The sequence below is a fragment of the Anolis sagrei genome, chromosome 7 (genome assembly GCF_037176765.1).
Source record: "Anolis sagrei isolate rAnoSag1 chromosome 7, rAnoSag1.mat, whole genome shotgun sequence".
Taxonomy (NCBI): domain Eukaryota; kingdom Metazoa; phylum Chordata; class Lepidosauria; order Squamata; family Dactyloidae; genus Anolis; species Anolis sagrei.
In genome coordinates, this window is record NC_090027.1 from 39,443,283 (window position 1) to 39,463,136 (window position 19,854).

At 41.5% G+C, this 19,854-nt stretch overlaps 1 protein-coding gene across 1 annotated transcript in view; it reads right to left on the bottom strand.

The window, feature by feature from the left end:
• Nucleotides 1-19,854, bottom strand: part of CBL (Cbl proto-oncogene) — a 71,279-nt gene that overhangs the window by 23,309 nt on the left and 28,116 nt on the right. The window contains exons 3-8 of the mRNA XM_060786953.2: nt 7,901-8,047; nt 7,093-7,249; nt 4,804-4,925; nt 4,051-4,188; nt 2,002-2,089; nt 321-452 (exon numbers count right to left, since the gene is read on the bottom strand). Coding sequence (XP_060642936.2) covers nt 321-452; nt 2,002-2,089; nt 4,051-4,188; nt 4,804-4,925; nt 7,093-7,249; nt 7,901-8,047 — 784 coding nt within the window. The remainder of the gene's footprint in view (nt 1-320; nt 453-2,001; nt 2,090-4,050; nt 4,189-4,803; nt 4,926-7,092; nt 7,250-7,900; nt 8,048-19,854) is intronic.

Below are 19,854 nucleotides of genomic sequence, written 5' to 3' on the forward strand. Positions count from 1 at the left end.
CCTAATACCCAAATACACCAGAAAGGATTATAATATTACATCACAATTTCAATATACTCATTGGAATTACAATGTGGCAAACTAGATTATTGTACCACCCCAAACTACCTTTCTCATATTTCATGTAAACCATCGGTGACATCACTTTGCTGCAAATCTCATTGCCTTAATGCTAATGCAACTGCTTATTTACATTAAAGATAATGCCACACACACACACACAGCTGATTCCTCAAGAATGTCAAGCACAGGCAAGGGAGGTTTAATAGTTACCACTCTGAACACTGACAGCAGAAAGCCAAGACTTCAGCCAGCCTTACCTGCCAGGAAGTGAGGCATGAAGTGCACATCAGGTGGCCGCAGGGCTCTATTTTCACATCTTTGTCATTTTCTGCACAGATTTTACACAGTTGGAAGGTGGAACCCATTTCACAGTACAATTCATATTGTTCCTGAGGCAAGAGAGATAGGGAAGAGAAGAGAGATTATGGTATGTAGTATTGAGGGTTATACTAGGCCAGGGATCCTCAAACCAAGGCCCAGGGGCCAGATGCAGCCCTCCAAGGTCATTTACTCAGTCCTCACTCAGGGTCAACCTAAGTCTGAAATTACTTGAAAGCACACATAACAACAACAATCCTATCTCATCAGCCAAAAGCAGTCCCACACTTCCCATTGACATACTAATAAGTTTATATTTGTTTAAATTGTTCTTCAGTTTAATTATTGTATTGCATTTAAGTGTTTTGCACTACAAATAAAATATGTGCAGTGGGCATAGGAATTCATTCATTTTTTTTCCAAATTATAATCTGGCTCTCCAACAGTTTGAGGGACTGTGACCTGGCCCTCTGTTTCAAAAGTTTGAGGACCCCTGTACTAGGCTAATAACCCTTGCTAGGCAAGTGGGCTAATACCAAAAAAAAAAAAAATCCACCCCATTTATAGCAGAGTAACTTATGAGTAGCAGCATGACCTAGCACCAGTAACCCAAAATGATAAAAATAATAAAAACACACAGACCAATATTATATCTTCCATAGGAGGCTTTTCTTTATAGCAAAATAATATGATTGCACTATTTACAAGAACAAGGTTTCCATAACACAAATAAAGTTCTTTGCGCTTCCTTTCTTTGCTTCCAAACTGAGTTTCTTTCTTATGCAGATAAGCAGCTTTGCTCTCACCTGCCAAATGACCTTTCTCATAATTTCTTCTCACACCTAATTTGCACAGGAGCTTCACACAATAGCTTTACATATTAGGCGTTCTCACTGGAGCTTCACATAGTAGCTTTACACACGAGGCCTTCAACCTGGGGCTTCCTCTCAGACTGAAGCCTTTCTCCCACTGAGGCAAACTAACTGAGGCCTTCTCATATTGAAGCCTATTAACACACTGAGGCCCTTCTTCCACAAAGACCTCTCACAGACTAAGGGGTACTAAGCTACAGGCACACTTGCTTATGCTGAACTGCCGCTTTTGCTGAGTCATTGTATCCATTTAACTCTTTCACATTCCTGTAATTAAAAATACCTAATTAATTTTTAATATTTCAGATATTCATTGAGTCATTTAAAATAACTACCACACAACCAGTTCCAAATATGTTATCACTGTGTCCCTTCAAGCCAACTCTGGTTTACAGCAACCCTATCTTAGGTTTCACTTAGCAAGATTTACCCAACTGCCATTTTATTCCTCTGAGACTGAGAGTGTGACTTGCTCAAGGTAACACCAATATTATCCACTCACAGTTTTCAAATAGCAATCCCAGGAGGAGACAAAGCTAATCTTAAAAGAAAGCTATGCAGCATCTTCACTCCAAGCAAGGCTCATGGCCACACTGGTTTCAAACTGGATTATTTTTTTAAAAAAAAAAATCTTCCTGAAACTAACTCTGAGAGATATCTAGGCCTAATTTGGAACCAGGGCTAATGTTCATCCAGATAAAAGCTGTGGACTAAGATGGCAAAGAAAGAGACTGCCGTTTTTGCTTACCTGTGTCACTTTAATGTGGTCCTGTGGGGTGGGCTCACACAGACCGGTCAAGTCAGGGTTCTGATTCCGCCCATCTGGGTATAAGTAACTGCAGAGGAAAACAAAAAAGGGTTGAACAGAAATAAACTTAACTCTTTATAGTGGAATGAGCTGACCAACAACACAATTCTAGCAAAGGACACAACCACTACATAGAAGAATCTCAAAATGAAGACGATATAAAAGTTTGGCTTGAAGTTTCCCCTATCAGCTAACATGAACGTGGTGGAAAGCTGACATTTTTCTCAGATTTGTTCTCCTTCCTGTTGCTTTCCCAGCAACATCTCAACTATACTTGCAATACTGCATAGCTTGTTGAAGATGAACTTCTGCTTTTCATTTTTTTTCTGCTCAGTGCACAGCGTCACACTGGACAGCGTGAAAAGAGAAACTGGGCTGGCCATATGCTGATTAAAGGTTTGCGGAATTAGACTGCATCACATGGTGTGTTCATTTATATTGTTTTCTGTATTTATTTTTTGAATTTTCATTATATTTTGCTGTTTGTATTTTATGTTGTATATTTGCTCTGTTGTACTGTTGGGCTTGACCTCATGTAAGCCGCTCCAAGTCCCCTTGGGGAGATGGTGGCAGGGTATTAATAAAGATGATGATGATGATGATGATTATTATTATTATTATTTGAAACACCACAAGATGAATCCACAGCAGACACTCTGCTGTCTGTTGTATTGGATCATACATCGGACACTTCCCAAGTGTCTAGGACTGTGTGATGGATTGGCAAATAATGTGTGCAGATCCCAGTAAGGTGGCCTTTTGCAGCTAGCAGATGGTAATCTTGTAAGCGTCTATTGTGTTTAAGTGCAGGCCAAGATCTTGAGGCACTGCACCCAATGTACCGATCACCACCTTGACTGGCTTGTGCCACAGTCTTTGTAGTTTGATCTTTAAATCCTCATATCATGTCAGCTTTTCCAGTTGTTTCTTTTCAATCCTGCTGTCACCTGGGATTGCAACATCGGCAATCCATACTTTCTTTTTTAGTGTGAAGTCAGCCACCTCTCTATCTGTCTCTCTTGTATTGTGGCTCAGAAAATACCACGTTTTGGAGAATTTTGGATTTCACACCCATCTGTATTTTATTCCAGCCTAGGCCCTCTCTCATTGTACCAATTATTATTATTGTTGTTGTTGTTGTTGACACAAAAGCACAGTATGTCACAACAAACGAGATCTATATGCTGGATTTCGTATCACCAAATCACAAGTCGAACACTTTCCAAGCGTCTAGGACTGTGTGATGTATTGGTGAATAATGCGTGCAGATCCAAGTCAGGTGGCCTTTTGCAGTTGACAGATCGTGATTTTGTTGATGTTGATTGTTTCCAAATGCCAGTTGAGATCTTTTGGCATGGCACCCAGTGCGCCAATGACCACTGGGACCACCTGTGCTGGTTTATGCCAGAGCCTTTGCAGTTCGATTTTGAGGTCTTGATAGCGGCTGAGTTTTTCCTGCTGTTTTTCTTCAATGTGACTGTCACGTGGTATGGCGACATCAATAATCCTGGCTTTTTTTTCTCCACAATCGTGATGTCTGGTGTATTGTCTTCCAAAACTTTGTTGTTGTTGTTGTTGTTGTTGCTGTTGCTGCTGCTGTTGTTGTTATTTGGTACAATGAGAGAGGGTCTAGGCTAGAATAAAATACAGATGGGCATGAAATCCAAAATTCTCCTAAATGTGGTATTTTCTGAGCCACAATACAAGAGAGAGAGAGAGAGATGGCTGACTTCACATTGCAGCAAATAGATATTGAGGTGAGAAAAGTAGTAAGAACAGAGTAAGAATGGCAAAGGTGCAGCGGCAGGAGAAATGAAATGGGAAGACCAGACCTGGTGAATCAAGGATCAATTTCACTTAGGGAAAGAAGTGCATTTTGGTCTCTCGGCAAGTCCCAAATCTGAGGAGACTGCAACTTATTTATTTACCGACTCAGTAACCAGAACAGACAAGAGTCAAGACATGCCGCACTGAGGGGAAGTTACTTACAAGCCTTCCCTGAAGCCATCAATCAATGCTTGGAAAAGGGGCTTGTTGTGGGGAATTGTCTGGAGGATATTTCCATCCGCCGTCACATAACCGATCGCCCACTGGCCGAGTCGTGTGCAGCTCAGGCGGAAAATGTAACTGGAAACAACAACAAAAATTATAAACCAACAGGACAAATTTGCTCACTGAATTATTTACAGATACAGCCTGTTTTTCTTTAAGATGGAACAACTGAGCAACACTTAGCTTTCTTGTCAAGCTTTCCACATTAGTTTGACCTACAATATGAAGCGAGAAACCTATGGTCAGGTAAAAAAGTCAAAAATCTCCTTCAGATCACTGCTAAGCTACTCGTTGTTTCCTTGATGTTGCCAATTAGACTGAGATTATATGAACCTTCTATTTCTGAAAGGAAGGTTGAGGATTCATGTATGTAGCGAAAGAAAGCAAATAATCTTGTCCTTGGCCACAGGGACTTAGATTTCAAGTTGTGTCCAAAGAGAAGATCATTTTTCCTAAAGATTAACAACCAGAAAGGGGATTTTCACCAATTCTTTAACCACTTGGTTTTACAATCAAGGCTTATGAGGCTTGATCCAATGCTTCTTTTCTTAAGCTTAGATCTCCAGCAGTAACAACATCTGTACATTGTGATGCCTGAGAGTGATATCGTATGTCCTTTCAGCGAATGCAGTCTATAAGACAGAATGAATGCAAAGGGCTTTTAAAGGCTTAAGGAAGGGACACACTCACCTCCCAGGCTTGTGAATGAATTTCTGAAGTCGCGCTTTGACCTCATCGTACGTCAGGAATGCCATGTAACCGGGATGGGTCACGGCGAGGCTATTCCAGTTCCTGAGCAAAGATGACCACGGCTAAAGAAAAAGAACGTGATGAAGTACTTAGGAATTTCCTATCATGCCCCTTCCACCTTTCAGCATGCTATTTCTCATGCTGAAAGGTCCAACATAGGTTTACTGACTAATAATAATAATAAACTTTATTTGTATACTGCCCTGTCTCCCCCAAGGGGCTCAGGGCGGTTTCCAACATATAAGGCAAACATTCAAGAGCCAAAATGAAAACCATACAGACTAATTACATCAAGACAAGCACATAAGACAATATAAAACAACCTAATTTAACTTAATAAACATAAAAAGCATCATAAAATACAAAAATCTTTCTAAAAAACTACTAAAAATAAAAAATTAAACCAATTGCATTGTAGCCTCATCAGGCAAGGTTCAACAAACCAATGGCCAGGATTACAAAATGGACGTGTCTAAAAGGGCTGGGCAAGGGATAATGCAAACAGTGTATCATAGGGCCAGGGAAGTGGATGAAGTGCAGGGCAGAGTACTATTTGGCGACCTAGGGACTGAGTATAGGGACAAATCATTCACGAAAACTTGCTGGAACATCCAGGCTTTCAGATCCCTACAAAAGGAGGACAGTGTGAGGGCTTGCCTAATCTCCTTTGGAAGGTGTTCCAATGTTGCGCAGCCACCACCGAGAAGGCCCTCTCCCTTGTCCCCATCAATCGTGCTTGAGACGGTGGTGGAAGCGCGAGGAGAGCCTACCTAGCGGATCTTACAGTCCGTGGCGGGTCATAGGGGAAGATGCGATCATGAAGATAGGCGGAACCTGGACCATTTAGGGCTTTGTAGTCATAGCCTGCACCTTGAATTGGGACCAGAAGCTTATCGGAAGCCAGTGGAGCTGCTTTAATAGGAGTGCTGTGCACTCCATATAATTAGCTCCAGTTAGAAGCCTGGCTGCTGGCCTTTGTACCAGCTGCAGTTTCTAGACCATCTTCAAAGCAGTCCCATGTAGAGTGCATCGCAATAATCCAATCTGGATGTAACCAATCTGGATCACCATGGCCAAGTCCGGCTTTTCAAGGTACGGTCGCAGCTAGCGCACAAGCTTTCACTGTGCAAAGGCCCTCCTGGCCACCGATGTCACTTGGGCATCAAGAGTCAGACTAGAAATTCATTGGAATTCATCTTCAGCTAAATCTACACAGGGTTTTGTCTTGCAGTGCTCAGTTTTAGAGCAATGGGCAGGATCATAAGAAACACACATTCCTAGTTTTATATTCCCATCCTGTATAACAGGGGTCCTCAAACTTTTTAAGCTTTTTAAGTCTCTTCTGCTATGTTTTTCAGTGATGGTCACTCGTTGGCCTGATAGGTGTATTGTGTCCAAATTTGGTGTCAATTCTCCCAGTGGTTTTTGAGTTATGTTAATCCCACAAACTAACATTACATTTTTATTTATATAGATCAGGGGTCCTCAAACTAAGGCCTGGGGGCCGGATACAGCCCTCCAAGGTTATTTCCCCGGCCCTCACTCAGGGTCAACCTAAGACTGAAATGACTTCAAAGCACACAACAACAACAACAACAACAACAACAACAATCCTACCTCATCAGCCAAAAGGAGGCCCACACTTCACATTGAAATACTAATAAGTTAAAATTTGTTAAAATTGTCCTTCATTTTAATTATTATATTGTTTTTAAGTGTTTTTTGCACTACAAATAAGATATGTGCAGTGTGCATAGGAATTCATTCATGTTTTTTTCAAATTATAATCCGGCCCTCCAACAGTTTGAGGAACTGTGTCCTGGCCCTCTGTTTAAAAAGTTTGAGGACCCCTCAAAATAAGTTCATACTATTTTCATGTCATCATGAGTTTACGGTTCGGCTCAGATACGATGCCAGCAAGTCCCAACCCTCGCAATTCTCCTTATGACACACAGCAACCTCCTCCTCAAAGCCGCCTGAAGGAACAGCTGCCCTTTCAGGCCACCATTTCAAGGTTATGGGTCCAAAGAAGTCTAAAATGGCAAAGGATGGCCAAGCAAACATGGCTAACATTTTGGACGAGAAAAAAGTCTTGAGAAGGGAACACAACAGTCAATGTATTGTCTTTTTTTAAAGGTAAGTGATATAACAGCCCCACAAAGTGAAGAAATGATTTCCGTGGGGGAGTCACGTCTGTGTTTGAGCAACCTGGTTTTTCTTGTTCCTTACCTGAAATAGACGAGTGAATATGTCAAACTCAAACACAGAAATGTAATCGTTGCACGTCAAGTCTATAGTTGATTTAAGTGCCATTGCCTCAAGGCCTGAACTTATAGGGTGCACTTCATGTAGAGCTGGACGGAAGATCTTCCAGGGAACAATGGTCCTGACGGTGGGAGAAGAAACAGCAGTCCTGAGAAACCGTATGTTCTGTACTTTGCCACAGAAATATTATTCAGTGTTAAATTCAAAACGGATAACATTTCTGATCTGTTCAACAGCTGATTCATTTGGCAACTGAATATCTGGATCTATATCTGCAGAGCAGAGAGGCAAAGGGATGTGACAGCCTTTGTTTAAACAAGTTTTCTTTGTGTCTAAATTAGCTGCTTCCAGAAATTAAAACCAGTAACAAATTCACTGCTGGAAATAAACAAGCGGCTCACCCGTTCCAGTTTTTACAATGAAATGGAACCAGTTAAGACATTCACAAATAGCACTTCCCAATACTCGTTTATAGCTTTCCAATGAATATTTTATCAGCATAACCTCCATTAAGAAGGAACATATGATTCTGCCTTCCAAGTACACTTAAATCAATCTGTAGAGAAAAACACATCATCACCATCTAACTCCCTGAGGTTTATTACCCCCCTTCTGTTTGTAGCACATTCCAATAAGAGCGATCCAGTGGGAGAACTGATACACTGGCACAAAATGGTTCATATGTCTAGTACTGGAACTGGAAAAACCAATTTAGCTGTTACTTCTCATTGTCTTTGGAAAGTGACGCATATTTTTTGGAAAAGGTGCTTACTTTTCCCCAAAAGCTTTTCTCCAGAACTCCGCTGCATCTGCCTTTGTGATTCGGAAGTTGTCTCCTTGGAAGAGTCCACTCGGGAAGATGCCTTTGAGTTCCGCCAGCATGTGGCTGAAGATCAGGGACAGCTTGGTAAGGTTGCGCCTGCAAAATCGCAAAAGGAAATCTGCTGTGAAATATGACACAAGCGGCCGGAGGCGGTGAGAGAAGCAGGAAGTCAGATTTTCAAGTCACGGTTTGGGTCGTTTTTCTGAACAGCAGTCCATCATTTAGACACTTAGCCCGCAGCACTTTGAAGACTTAGCTTTGACTGAGAAGTCCTTTGTGAACCAGTATCCAGCATAGATAAAGGTAAAGGTTTTCCCCTGACATTAAGTCCAGTCGTGTCCAACTCTGGGGGTTGGTGCTCATCTCCATTTCTAAGCCGAAGAGCCGGCATTGTCCGTAGACACCTCCAAGGTCATGTGGCCGGCATGACTGCATGGAGCGCTGTTACCTTCCTGCCAGAGCATGTTTTCGAATTGCTAAGTTGACAGAAGCTGGGGCTGACAGCACAAGCTCACACTACTCCCCGGATTCAAACCTGCAACTTTTCGGTCAACAAGTTTAGCAGCTCAGTGGTTTAACCGACTGCATCACCGGGGGCTCCAGTATTCAGCATACTGCTAGATATACAATGCAAAGATTTTAAAACTCAAATGCATGTAGGAACACAGGGTTTTATGACGTGCTTTTGGTTACCTTTTACCCTCGTTCTCCATACTGCCAGACTCTGGGGATGTTTGCATATCATTTGTAAGTCACCCATAGGTTAATACTATACTTCTCCAATTCTAAGACACATTTTCCCTGCATAAACATCTCTAAAAATGGGATGTGTCTTAGAATTGCAGGTGTATATATTCTGTTACTTATATATTATTATTTTATAATTTTTATTGATACATCCATTCATTTAACAAAATTTTTCCATACAAGTCTTATCTCAATATACATTACTCCAAAAGTCACTTTACCTTAAATGACGCTTTATATATTCCTTAGATGTTTACCACCCATTACCAGTGCCCTCATCCCAATTTATTTATTTATTTATTTATTTATTTATTTATTTCGCGCATTTCTACCCCGCCCTTCTCAACCCCCAAGGGGGGAAACAGGGTGGCTTACAAAAGGCACAATTCGATGCCAGCACAAACATTAAGATAAAAAGATAAAAACATATATAAACAGCGATTATAAACAGTTAAAACAATCAATTAATCACCACAATCAGTAAAACCATTAAACCAATCTTATGCTCAACGTTTGCTAGCTCAGAGTCCGCAAATTCATTCCACATTGTCAAATTCTATTAATTCTGGTCATCATCGTCCTTTGTCTATCTGCCAGATTAACCAAAAGCCTGGTCCCATATCCACATTTTTAATTTCATTCTAAAAGAGAGGAGGGATGTTGATGACCTAATTTCCCTGGGGAATGAATTCCACAGGTGAGGGGCCACCACCGAGAAGGCCCTGCTCCTCATCCCACCAATCTCACTTGTGATAGAGGTGGGGCCAAGAGCAGGGCCTACCCAGAAGATCTTAGACTCTGAGGCGGGACGTAGAGGGAGATGCATTCGGACAGATACACTGGGCCGGAGCCATATAGGGTTTTGTAGGTCAAAACCAGCACCATTCTCCCCCTCCCTCCTGGAACAGCAATTCCAAATTATGTCACTGCATCAATTTAACTGCGAGGAAAGCCTGGTTAAAATGCTATTATCTATCATCTCCATCTGTTGTCATTTAGAATAGATCATTTCCTATATCAGTCTTGTTTTGAATGACTATTTGTATACTTGTTTTTCCTTTGATTAATGAAATAATTGATTATGTATTCCAAGAGACAAGACCACCAAGTTTCCAAATCCCATCTTAAAAGGTGTATCTTATTTATTTTTGTGATGGAGGTGGTACTGAAATTAAGGTGCACTTTACAATTGAAGAAATCCAGTAAGACAAATGTTTCAGTGAACCAATTAAGCAAAGGGGGGAATTTAAGTTCAAGGAAGGAAAGGTGGAAAGCCCTTCCCTTCTGCAAATCTGAAGCTTGCAAAAGAAATACACAAGTGAAAGATCTGACCATACTGTAAACAGAGAGATGGAACAGAACAGAATGCCTTCAAACCATCAGAAGTGATTTGCCTTCCAGGCCAAGTCTAGTATTCTGCTAGGCGACTCTCTCCTTACAAGGAAGCTTCTGCTTATCTCTCTGTTCCTGTCTTGGGACCTGAATGCACAAAGCTATTCATAAAGAGCAACTATTATTGCCTACTACACATTTATTTTCATGTTCTGAGCCATAGGGGCTATTTTCAAACATCACAGACAATACTTCTTAATAAGAAAAGCAAGAATTCAGGGTTTAAGTCAATTATGATACAAGTCACAGTAAAACTAACAAGGTCAGCGTCCCACATGGGCTTCCCTTCAACACGTTCAGCAACAGCTACAAAACGCCAGCTGCCGCCTTGTATCTTGTCACTGATCTTTAGCACAGCAGCAGGGCAAGCAATTGGCTGCTCTCTAATCTTCGGTGCCAGACTACAGCTCACATCTAATCACCCCAAACAGGTTTCACCCTTGACGCCTTTAACTTTTCCCCCTATCTTTCTCCCTATTAAGACGTGAGAAGAGGTCAACTCAGTAGCGTGCTTTGATAAGTGAATGCTCCAAGGCTGCGAGGAACAAAGTGCCTTGTTTCATACTCTCTTTTTTAGGGGGAGAAGAGAGGAGGGATTCTCAAACTTAGATGGCCAAGTTCCCAAAATATCCCCTCCCACGCATGCAAACACACACACTCGCTATTCAACCGGCACGGCTTTCTCTGACGAAGCCACAAAAGGGACTCATAACATAGAAGGCAAGGCTTTCTGAAACCAACACAACTCATTTCGCACTCTGCAATTTGCCTGTGTGGTGGTGCTCAGGGATGCTTTTACTTGTCATCATATAAAATCATGCCTTCCTGGTTTGCTGAACACTTTGCATGACAGAAGACAAGAACAGTCTGTATGCAGCATGCAACTTTAATATCTATGCATTTGTGAAGGCACACGTTGCTGCATATTACTATGCACCCACATTTCAATTTTGGCCCTCAATTTCCTTGGATCAAGCATTGTAGTTTGATCTTCTGTCTCTTCCTCTTGCTGAAGTGATATGAGTTGGGCAAAGCAACTATTCCCATCTTTTAGTGGTTCTCTTGTGTCTGCTTCCATATATCTCCTCATCAGTTTTTAGAAAATGTTTATTATATTTGGATAATTTTGAGCTCTCTGGAATCTACAAGTGCTGAATGCTGAAATCTAATTGTTAACCCCACTGAATCACTGGTAATATAATCGACTGGTTGCCCTGACACGAGAAATAAATAAATACTGGGAAATTGATAATATCAACATTCAGTTAGATTCCTTTGAGTTCCTGGATCAAACTTTATTTAAAGTTCTATTACCGCATTTACTTTAGTCCAGTGGTTCCAACCCATGGTCTGTGAGAGCTAAAATATGGTCCACAAAGTCCCATCCCTTCCTCCCTTTCTTCCTTGCCTCCCTCCTGACTTCCCTCTTTCCCTCCTTGCCCCCTTACTTCTTTCATTCCTTCTCTTCCCTTCCTCTCTCCCTCCCCCTTCTTCCTTCTCTCAGTCCCATCCCTTCCTCCTTTCTTCCTTCTCTCTCTCCTTCCTTCCTTGCTCCCTTCTTTTTTCCTTCCTTCTCTCTCTCCCTTCCTCCTTTTTCCTTGCCTCCCTCCTTCCTTTTCTTCCTTCTCTCTCTCCCTCCCTCCCTCCTTGCTCCTTTCTTCTTTCCTTCCTTCTCTTCCTCTCTCCCCCCTTCCTTCCTCCCTATCTCAATCCCATCTCTTCCTCCCTTTCTTCTTTGCCTTCCTCCTTCATTCTTTTCTTTTCTCCCTCCCTCCTTCCTTGCTCCCTTCCTTCTTTCCTTCCTCTCTTTGCCTCCCTCCTTGCTTCCTTCCTTCCTCCCTCACTTCCTTCCTTTCTTCCCTCTCTTCCTCCAGCCTTCCATCCCTTCTTGCTTGTCTCTCCCTCCTTCCTTGGTCCTTTCTGCCTTCCTTCCTTCCCTTCCTCTCTCTCCCTTCCTCCCTCGCTCAGTCCCATCCCTTCCTCTCCTTCTTCCTTGCCTTTCTCCTTCATTCTTTTCTTTTCTCCCTCCCTCCTTCCTTGCTCCCTTCCTTCTTTCCTTCCTCTCCCTCCCTCCCTCGGTTCCATCCCTTCCTTTCTTCCTTGCCCCCCTCCTTCCTTCTTTTCTTCCTTCCTCCCTCCCTCGCTTCCTACCTTTGTTCCCTCTCTCCCTCCAGTTTTCCATCCCTTCTTGCTTGTCTCCATCCTTCCTTGGTCCATCCTTCCTTCCCCCTTCATTTCTCCCTCTTTCCTGCTTCATTGAGCAATAATATCAGCCCCGGTATTACCCAACTTGTAAAGAAGATACAAGCTCAGAAATCACAATGATTAAAACCGAATTTAAATTTTCTATTAAAATGTTCTTTTTTATATTATAACAGTACTCTTAATTCATGTTACTATTATGTTTTACAAATATGTTAACAGTTTTGATTAAAGTTTATTTTAATCAGTTTATTACTCTTAAACCTTGTGGCCCCTGCTAACAACAAAAAAATCAAAGTGGTCCCTGGTCAAAAAAAGACTGGGAACCACTGCTCTAGTTTAACGAGCCGTCAAATCTAATATGAACCTCAATTTTCAAAATCCTGAAAGCAAAAAATGGATTTGCTGATGATTGCAATTCGCAGAGGCAAAAAAGTGCAATCTGTAATTTGGCCAAAAAAAGTGTGCATTACAGTTGCTACATGCTTGTAATTCCTTCTTTAAGAACAAAAGTGTTAGGACACCAAAGTTTCCAGCAACAAAAATGAAAACCTTGAGGTGCATCTGTGCTGCAGAATGAATCCACTTTAACTGCTCTTGCTCACCTTTCTCTGCCAAAGAATGCCAGTGGTTCACCAAACTACAAATCCCACATAGCACTGAGCCACGGAAATTAATCTAGAGGTGACATCCTTCAAATAGGAGCTCCAGCCATTCCAGGAGCAGCTTCCCCTTTTGCTTTGGCTGTACACTAAGGTAATCATATTACACAAATCTAATGAGCACACAAATTTTGGTAAAGTAATTTAGCTTAAAAGGATGAGCATTAGATTTGAGTAAATATGACAACTTGATGGATAGAATTCAAGGCCATGGATTTCCATCTCCTTGTCTTCAAAGAATTAGATGAAATTGAACAGGACTAGAGAACTTAGGATTCTTGGTGTGTTCCTGCTGTTCTCTCTCCATGCCATCCTGACCAAATAAGTACTGAGAGCAGTATTTTGACAACTTCTGGAGGAACTAAGGGTCTCTTTTCCTATCTTGCTTTTAGGATAACTATTAAAAGAACTCACAATCACCTTACAGACCTGTACTTTTGGTTATGTTTCTTGTTTATGCCAATCAATGTTTACAGAGATTCAGAAAGGAGCAGTGCTTAGATGGACTCATGGAAACAAGCAGGAAGCGACTAGAGGCCCACATCTTTTTAAAGATAGACAAAGCATTTCTTTGCAAGGCTGTGCACATTTAACTCACGAACAGCTTCTTTGGTGCCTGCATAATTGGTCGCCTGCTATCAGATGTAGCTTGATATCTTTCCTCAATGGATTTTGCTAATGGAATGTGTGAGGTTCTTTTTTCCCAGGAAACTTGAACTGTTATAACTGAACAGCATGATTAGCCAAGCTTACATTTAAACAGTTGCTTTGAGGTGCTTAAGACGCATGGCTTTAAACATTATTTGCAAGTATAAACAAGGACATAAAATTACAAGGTATGCTAGACTGGGGAAAAACAAAAAACCACAAACGACACTTTTATGAGCCTATGAGGCAGGGCATGAACATACATTAAAACCATTAAGGCCTGGATATCCAGAACATACCTGGCAAGGAAGGTTTAAATGGACTGTTACTCAACTCAGAAGGCAGGCTCTTTTAACAATATACGAAACCACTGCAGTGCACTTGTTTACACAGACAAGTTTAATGAGATGGTAAACTCTCTACTGAATAATTATTTCCCTCTAGTTATTTGGTAGAGATTATTAAAAATGCACTAGGTCACCCATGACTTAAAAGCAACCTGCTCAGAGTTGTCTGGTCAAGATGAGATCACAACAGTTATCATCCAAACAGAATCAGCATGTCAACTTGCAGGGAGCATCCAGGTAGTCGCTTCTCATCTTGCAATTCGCGACCGATGAGGCGCAATTATGTCCAGCAAGAGCAAAAGCACTATTTCCTTCTAGTTATTCAGTAGAGATCAGTAGAGATCCACCAGGTCACCCATGGCTTAAAAGCAACCTGATCAGAGTTGTCTGGTCAAAGTGAGATCACAACAGTCACCATCTAAAGAACCAACAGCATGTCGACAGAGACCTGGACTTGCCGGGAGCATCCAGGTAGTCACTTCTCATCTTGCAATTCGTGACCGATGAGGCGCAATTATGTCGCGCAAGAGCAAAAGGACTATTTCCTTCTAGTTATTCAGTAGAGATCAGTAGAGATCCACCAGGTCACCCATGGCTTAAAAGCAACCTGATCAGAGTTGGCTGGTCATGGTGAGATCACAACAGTTGCCATCTAAAGAACCAACAGCATGTCGACAGAGACCTGGACTTGCAAGGAGCATCCAGGTAGTCACTTCTCATCTTGCAATTCGTGACCGATGAGGCGCAATTATGTCGCGCAAGAGCAAAAGGACTATTTCCTTCTAGTTATTCAGTAGAGATCAGTAGAGATCCACCAGGTCACCCATGGCTTAAAAGCAACCTGATCAGAGTTGTCTGGTCAAAGTGAGATCACAACAGTCACCATCTAAAGAACCAACAGCATGTCGACAGAGACCTGGACTTGCCGGGAGCATCCAGGTAGTCACTTCTCATCTTGCAATTCGTGACCGATGAGGCGCAATTATGTCGCGCAAGAGCAAAAGGACTATTTCCTTCTAGTTATTCAGTAGAGATCAGTAGAGATCCACCAGGTCACCCATGGCTTAAAAGCAACCTGATCAGAGTTGGCTGGTCATGGTGAGATCACAACAGTTGCCATCCAAAGTACAAACAGCATGTCGACAGAGACCTGGACTTGCCGGGAGCATCCAGATAGTCACTTCTCATCTTGCAATTCGTGACCGATGAGGCGCAATTATGTCCCGCAAGAGCAAAAGCACTGAATTCCAGCGTTCTCCAATGATAATTATCCAAGTCCCAGGAACGAGGTTTCACTTCGGCCTCATCTTGAATCTTCTCCATAAACGGAGCTCCAATTAGTCCCCTTTGCTGGTTGCACATTCAATAACTTCTGCAAGTTACTTTTTTTTTTTGCTTTCCAAGCCAGTCAGTGAGCAAAACCTATGCTCACCCACCTGGTTCCCTATTAAGGGTCTTTCTCACCACTCCATGCCAATTTCAGCTTGCCTCTGCCTCACATGGATTGTCTTCCCCAACCTTTTGCTAGACCTTTGGGTCAGTACTTCACCATTTATGCCCTGCTCATCACTGAACAATAGGCTGGCATCATATTGAGTATTCATTGTTTTCATAATACATTTAAGCTTTATATTATACCTTTTCACTGCTCTACTTCCACTAATGTATGCTAGCTGACTGTACACACTATAATGTCATTTTACATTATTGGTTTAATTGGGAGGTTGATAGTAAACACATTTTTCAGTCTCTTTTGCTGATATCCTTTCTCCATTTGTTCTCCATTCCGCTGTTTTTTTCAGTGTTTTTATGAGTGATGGTCACTCATTGGCCTGATATGTGTATTGTGTCCAAATGAGGTATCAAGTCACCCAGTTGTTTTTGAGTTATGTAAATCCCACAAACGAACATTACATTTTTATTTATATACTAGCCATCCCCTGCCACACATTACTGTGGCCCAGTCTGTGTATATTTGTGTATATATATTTGTGTATATGTGTATATGTGTGGTTTTGCACCTGTGTTGTAATGTATTTTTTTATTTTTTGGCTTTTTAAGTTTCTTCCGCTGTGTTTTTCAGTGTTTTTATGAGTGATGGTCACTCGTTGGCCTGATTGATATTTTGTGTCCAAGTTTGATATAAATTCGTCCAGTGGTTTTTGAGTTATGTAAATCCCACAAACATTACATTTTTATTTATATACTAGCCATCCCCTGCCATGCGTTGCTGTGTCCCAGTCTGTGTATATATGTGTATATATATTTGTGTATATGTGTATATATGTGGTTTTGCACCTGTGTTATAATGTAATTTTTAATTTTTGGCTTTTTAAGTTTCTTCTGCTGTGTTTTTCGGTGTTTTTATGAGCGATGGTCACTCGTTGGCCTGATCAGTGTATTGTGTCCAAGTTTGGTGTGAATTCGTCCAGTGGTTTTTGAGTTATGTTATTCCCACAAACGAACATTATTTTTTTATTTATATAGATTTGTGAACATCGGCTTTTTCTTCAATTCTAGTTAGCCAATTTTTTAAAAAAATTGGGAATCAGGCAAGTGATGCTTTCACAAAATGCAAGCCTCGCCAGTCTCCAGAGGACAGAGAAGCTTGCTCAGATAACAACGTTAAGCAAAAGAGAAGCCACACCAGATCCAGAGATAAAGACACCCAACGGATACTTGTCTGCAGCTCTAGCTCACTCCTTTGTGCTGCGGTTGTACTACTTCCTTCCCTTCTTCATTACTGTTTTGGCTCCTTACGTCTTGCAGGAAGTCAACAGGTCAACCAAGCACTCCTAGTCCCACTGAAACCCCCCTCGGCCACCTCGAAACGGGCCCCCACTTCCCTTACTGTTGCCGTTCCCCTCTGACCTATAGCAGGCTGTTCCTTTCCGGTTTCCTGTTTGCTGGATAAAAACATTCTTCCACTGCAAGAGTCTTGTCTTGCGGAATTCAGTGACATTTTAACCCTTTGTGCTTTCCTTTGCACCCGCAAGTTCTCTGTAAGCCCACCAAATTGGGCAGTCTGCCATCCCAGCCACCACCTTCAATACTTGGTGTAGTTGATATTCAGCAGAGAGATTGCTCCTGATGAAGAGTTTATGCTGCTGTTGTCAGCACAAGGTTGAATCAGTGAACTTGAAGGCATCAAGATCAGGCAAAGAATAGACCTGGAATTCGTCACAGGACACACAGCATTTGGCATCCTTAGAAGCGCAGCTCTTTCTGACATTTCCTTTTGAAAGGACAGGAAATTTGGGAAATTTCCCAACAGTTGGTGAATGGCTAAGTTTTAATGTCTTGCATATTTATTTCCTCTTGAACGGAAGCAAAATTGTGCCAAATAATGTAAGGGCTCATTTGCTTTAGTTGCAACATTTTGTAAAACTCAGAATTTCACTCTTTTGGGTGCAGAGGATTTGAGCAGCATATATACTCCAAACTAAAGGCGTAGGGAAAGGTTTTCCCCTAACATTAAGTCCAGTCATGTCCGACTAAGCTGAAGAGCTAGTGTTGTCCGTAGACACCTACAAGGTCATGTGGCTGGCATGACTGCAGGGAGCGCCGTCACCTTCCTGCAAAAGTAGTACCTACTGATCTACTCACATTTGCATGTTTTCAAACTGCTATGTTGGCAGAAGCTGGGGCTAACAGCAGGAGCTCACCCAGCTCTCCAGATTCCAACCACCAACCTTTCAGTCAGTAAGTTCAGCAGCTCAGCAGTTTAATCCACTGTGCCACCAAGGAGGGCCTAGGAAGCCTGAAAATAGGGTGAAAATAGGTCATTTGAGGTCTCCAGAGGAATAATGTGTTCCCCAACTTCCATAGCTGCTCACCTCTCCTCTATATCATCCATCTCAATTCTCATGATTTCCTTTCTCCAGCCTATACATTCCCAAGGATTTGTTCAACCCAAGCTTAGACAGAACAACATTCTGCTCACACTTTAGTTAGATTTCCATGCCAAGTAAAAGTAAATTCGGCAACCCCTGTATAATTAATTGACTGATTTGCATCTCCCGTTTCCTTTTGCAGTATTTCTTTTACAGCTTTGCACCATGATTTCCAATCCTCTGCTTTTAAGAATCATGCCCCTTTGCTATTCCAATAAGGAAAAAATGAGATTCTTGCAAAGTTGGAGATGCCACATCTGGCTGCATGGAGCGCTGTCACCTTCACACTGGAGCGGTACCTATTGATCTCACATTTGCATGCTTTCGAACTGCTGGATTAGCAGAAGCTGGGCTAACAGGGGAATCTCACCCCACTCCCCGGATTCGAACCTGCAACCTTTCCGTCAGCAAGTTCAACAGCTCAGTGGTTTAACCTACTGCGCCACTGGGGACTCCAAGTAAAGGCATTCTCTCTCTCTCTATATATATATATATATATCAGGGGTCCTCAAACTTTTTAAACAGAGGGCCAGGTCAAATCCCTGCAAACTGTTGGGAGGGCGGGATTATAATTTGAAAAAAAAAAACATGAATGAATTCCTATGCACTCTTCACATATCTTGTTTGTTGTGAAAATACACTTAAAAACAATACAATACTTAAAAATGAAGAACAATTTTAACAAATATAAACTTATTAGTATTTCAATGGGAGTGTGGGCCTGCTTTTGACTGATGAGATAGGAATGTTGCTGTTGTGTGTTTTCAAGTCGTTTCAGACTTTGGTTGACCCTGAGCAAGGGCTGGGTAAATGACCTTGGAGGGCTGTATCCAGCCCCCGGGCTTTAGTTTAAGGACCCCTGACCTATATAAATAAAAATGCAATGTTAGTTTGTGGGATTAACATAACTCAAAAACCACTGGGAGAATTGACACCAAATTTGGACACCATACACCAGGCCAACAAGTGACAATCATTGAAAAACACAGCAGAAGAGACTTAAACAGCCAAAAAATAAAAAAATACATTACAACGCATGCGCAAAACCACATATACACAAACACACATATATACACACATACACAAATATATATATATACACACGTATATGCTTATATATATATACACACAAAACACATGTACACAGACCTGTCTACAGCAACGCGTGGCAGGGGACAGCTAGTGTGTGTGTGTGTGTGTGTGTGTGTGTGTGTATGTGTATATATATATATATATATATATATGCACACACTAGCTGTCCCCTGCCACGCATTGCTGTAGCCAGCAATGGTCTGTGTGTATATATATATATTGAGTAAAGCTCCTTCCTCCCTGCAATACTCCCTTAATGCCGTTTTCTGAAGTTTATTAGATTTGTGGTGATCAAATCTAAGAATCAATATCCTTTACACCTTTAACAACTTCCAGCAGGAACCTCATTTTACACAGAGCTAATATTAGATAAAGCATGTAAATACCGCTCCAGTCTTAGCCCATAAAGCAGTGCCATGACAACACTGTATAATTAAAGAAACCTAATCACATTTAAAATGTTGATATAATTAAAGAACAGTCTGTGATGGTTTGATGCTGTGTTTATAAAGTTTGAAGGAAAAAAGGGTCAGAGTCCAGGACATATCCATTTACTTTGCACAAACGGAAGGCAGATATCTCCCAACGTGTCTCGTTTTCTATAAATACTCATTTAATGAATAGATTGAAAGGCACAAGACTCTCCTGGAAATACAAATATCCTCTTTTAAAAAATAATAACCCAGCTTCCTTATTTACATTCAGCGAGGAAGCCTGAAATTCTACCTGGGGACAGCTTGTATGAGCACGTTTGCCTCCTCAAGCCCTGTTTATGCCAAACGTCCCGCATCAAGGCAGATGATGAGAAACGAACATGTTACTTCCACAGAAAGGTAAGGCATGTTTTCACTGCTGCTCCTTTATTAACTTTAAACACACACATGCATCACTTTACTCAAGGAATCCAGATGTTCTGGCGC